Below are 3085 nucleotides of genomic sequence, written 5' to 3' on the forward strand. Positions count from 1 at the left end.
AAGGCAGAAAACATAAACCCCTCATCACTGAGCAACCTGCTCGGTACCTGGGGCTGCGGGACCCGCTGGGAGGAGCAGGGAATCGCGGGCAGCAAAAGCATCGCACACACAGAACCAGGGCAAAATACTGCAGCCAAAGGGCAGGGCTGGACCCACAGCGAGAAGGAATGTCAGGAATGCCCGCAGAGAGCCCAGGCACTACCCAGACATTTTTAAAGAATTCAATTTTTGTTTTCTTTCAACTACACCACTGTAAAATATCATAGCCTTCCCTTCTGCCTCGGCTCACATCTGGCAAGGGATAGAGAGATGTTTGCACACGTATTTCTTACCAAAAAAGCTTCGTTAAATTCAAAGAGGCAAGGAAATTGCTTCAGAAGCTGATGAACAGCATCCAGCCACTGGAGAAAAACTGGGCACTGTTCGTTCTGATCTTCCACCTTCTCCTGGTGACCACAGCGATCACCAAACTTGTGACCAAAATCCAGCCAATCTGATTCAACAAGCACCTGGAAGCCCTGTGAATAAAAGAAAAAAAACCCTATTTGCAGAGACTTGCTGTGGGCGCGTGTCAGGACAAGGCGAGCCTGGTGCCAGCCGTGCCAGGCAGACGCAGGACTCCTCAAGGGCCGGAAAGGAGGGCGCAGCGGTGCCTGGTTTGGGAGCGAAGCTACCTGAGCCTCAGAGGTTTCCAAACACAAACAGCTGCTAGTTGTAGACAACAAACAGCTTGGAGAATACGAACAATTAGGAGTAGGGAAGCAGCTGAACCTTGAACACAGGAGGTTATTTACTGCAGCACTTCACCAGGCTGGGCAGAGGAGTTCACCAAAACCAGGCAGGAAGAGAACATGGGAAAAACCAACACCCACAACAGAAGCTCCGAAACGCCACAAAGTTATGGCCAAACGTGATCCTGCTCCTTTCTCCAGACTCTGAGCCAAAAGCTGCCTTTTAGCAGACACAACCTAGCGGCACAGCACAGCTCGTACCTCCATGGTCCGGTAGTAGGGGTCCAGAAGGATCTTTGCCAGTGCTACAATCTGAGGAGTCCTGTCCCAGCCGTCCGAGCAATGCACCAGCACCGGGCGCCCTTCTCTGTCAACCGCGCTGGAGACCAGCACCGCTGCCTTCAGCATGACAGACAGGTGTTGCAGCCACTTGGTGCTCTCCAGGGCAGAAAGCCAGCTAGAAGGTGTGCAAAAAGCAAGAAAATGGTTGCTTAGCTATCCAGTGTTAAAAAAAAACACAAACCAACCAAGGAAAAAAAAAGATCTATTTTAACCTAAGTCTTTTTGGAGTCCTCAATGGAAATCAGTCTTTTCTAAAACGTGCTCAAGAGTAGCCAGCAAGGGAGTAAGTGCAAAGAATCCAACCCCTAATTTCAATTTTTCCCACATTTTAGAGACCCTCAGAGGACACACAGAGCCAAGTGACACTGAGGTAGCACTGCAATCCCTTCTGCATTACCAGGGAGCAAAATAAGCAGCATTCAAGCACTGTGAGCGCTTCCCTATCCCTGCATTTTTTGAGGAAAAAGGAAGGGATAGAAATTTTCTGGGGTAGGGAAAAGGAAGGAGGAGGAAAAAAACCCCGGACATTAACAGATACGGCATCAAACTCAGGCAGAGAAGGGTCACTCACTTGCTGGGGTCTGGCACTTGGCTGCAGACAGCGCGCAGGTACTGGAAGCTGTTGCGGATGGAGTGGATGTTGGCCATGCCCATGAACACGACTTCGCAGTTCGGGTAATACTCTGAACACAACAGAGATGGAAACGCTCAGAGAGAGCTGCCACCACTGCAGCAACCGTCTCCTACGCTTGAGCTGTCCCCTCACCCCACCATTTCTGGTCTCCAGGAAGGCAGGTTTTGTACAAAAGCCTTGCGGGCAGCAGCAATACATCGAAATAATGGACTTTGGACAAGTGGGAAGGGGAATGTGCTCCCAGAGACTAAGGACCAAAATACCGACCCCCCCAGCTGCGCTTCAGGACCCACTCAACAGAGCAGGTCCAAGAGGAAGATGTTCTGGGATGCGCTCAGCCCTCTGTACCTTCACATTCGCAGCCACCGCCCTTCGCTCTGTTGGCCACAGCCGCAGTGTAGGACCTGGCATCAAGGATCAGCAGCTTCTGAGGAGTTCCTGCATTCTCCACACCTGAACATGCCGTCAGGGATGAGTCTGCAGAGACAGACATGGACTGAGCACCCAGTACCTCCCTTCCTCCTACAAGTGGCCTCCAGTGCCACCAAACAAGCCCAGAGACCCATCCCACCCACCACGGTCAAGGTGTGACAGGGCCCAGATGATCCATCTGGAGACTGGGTTTAAACCCAGCATCGTAACAGCAACATTGAGGTGTGAAGTGCTGAATAAGTCCCACGTTTAGGAGCGAGCTGAGGGGAGCAAGCGGTCTCACCGAAGTCCGTGTCACAGGCCTCGCTGCCGTCGCTGCTCCCGTTGTGCGGGATGCCTCCGGGTACCTTTACTCCAGGGTTCAAGGCACAGGCTTTGGCAATCGATGTCACGAGATACTCGTCGTCGGCGTTTCGCCAGCCCCACCAGCTGATCTCGGGCTGGCTGCAGCGGGCAATCACTGCCCCGTTGCGCACGTGTCTGCAAAGGAAGGGAGAGCCTCGTGAAGCCCCTGGAGGGGTGAGGATCAACCCCAGCAAGGTCCACCTCCAGCCAGCACCCATGCAACCTCCTCACTGCTTCAGCTGCGCCATTTACTCTGGCATCCAAGTGGTGAAACAGGGCAGGGCATTTCATTATTCATAACAACAGCAGTGCCACAGCTGTCACTCGCATCGCAGCGGTGAGGAACAGAAGATGGCTGTGAGTAGCCCAGGAGTGGCTAATGGGGCTGGGCATCTGGTACAGCAAGATTGCAGAGGAACAGGTTGCAGGAGTGGCTGTCGGGAACCACCAGCGCCGCAGATGGTGGCAGCTCTGGGGTCAGCAGCAGCTCCCAGGGCATCACTGCCTCCCGCTCTGACCCCGCAAGTAAGGACGTGGACCTGCTGGAGCCAGAGGAGGCCATGGAGATGCCCCAAAGGCTGGAGCCCCTCTGCTGGGAGGA

General features: G+C 53.7%; 1 protein-coding gene across 1 annotated transcript; it reads right to left on the minus strand.

The window, feature by feature from the left end:
- Nucleotides 1–40: 40 nt before the first annotated feature.
- LOC106900766 (myotubularin-related protein 4-like) lies at nucleotides 41–2950 on the minus strand. Its single transcript, XM_014962902.1, has 5 exons — nucleotides 2423–2950; nucleotides 2056–2184; nucleotides 1645–1756; nucleotides 993–1188; nucleotides 41–518 (listed from the first exon to the last, which is right to left on the minus strand). The coding sequence occupies exons 1-5, from the start codon at nucleotides 2700–2702 to the stop codon at nucleotides 261–263; spliced, it is 975 nt and encodes a 324-aa protein (XP_014818388.1). The 5' UTR covers nucleotides 2703–2950; the 3' UTR covers nucleotides 41–260.
- Nucleotides 2951–3085: the final 135 nt, after the last annotated feature.

The sequence above is a fragment of the Calidris pugnax genome, unplaced genomic scaffold (genome assembly GCF_001431845.1).
Source record: "Calidris pugnax isolate Ruff unplaced genomic scaffold, ASM143184v1 C15016452, whole genome shotgun sequence".
Classification (NCBI taxonomy): Eukaryota; Metazoa; Chordata; class Aves; order Charadriiformes; family Scolopacidae; genus Calidris; species Calidris pugnax.

Bases quoted from the DNA above. Each gene is read 5' to 3' on its own strand.
- LOC106900766 (XM_014962902.1), bottom strand. From the start codon at position 2,702: ATGGGTGCTGGCTGGAGGTGGACCTTGCTGGGGTTGATCCTCACCCCT. The intron at 1,757-2,055 runs GTACAGAGGGCT...TGTTGTGTTCAG, and splicing joins CGGTGGCTGCGAATGTGAAG to AGTATTACCCGAACTGCGAA. The intron at 519-992 runs GTACGAGCTGTG...TTTTATTCACAG, and splicing joins CCTACTACCGGACCATGGAG to GGCTTCCAGGTGCTTGTTGA.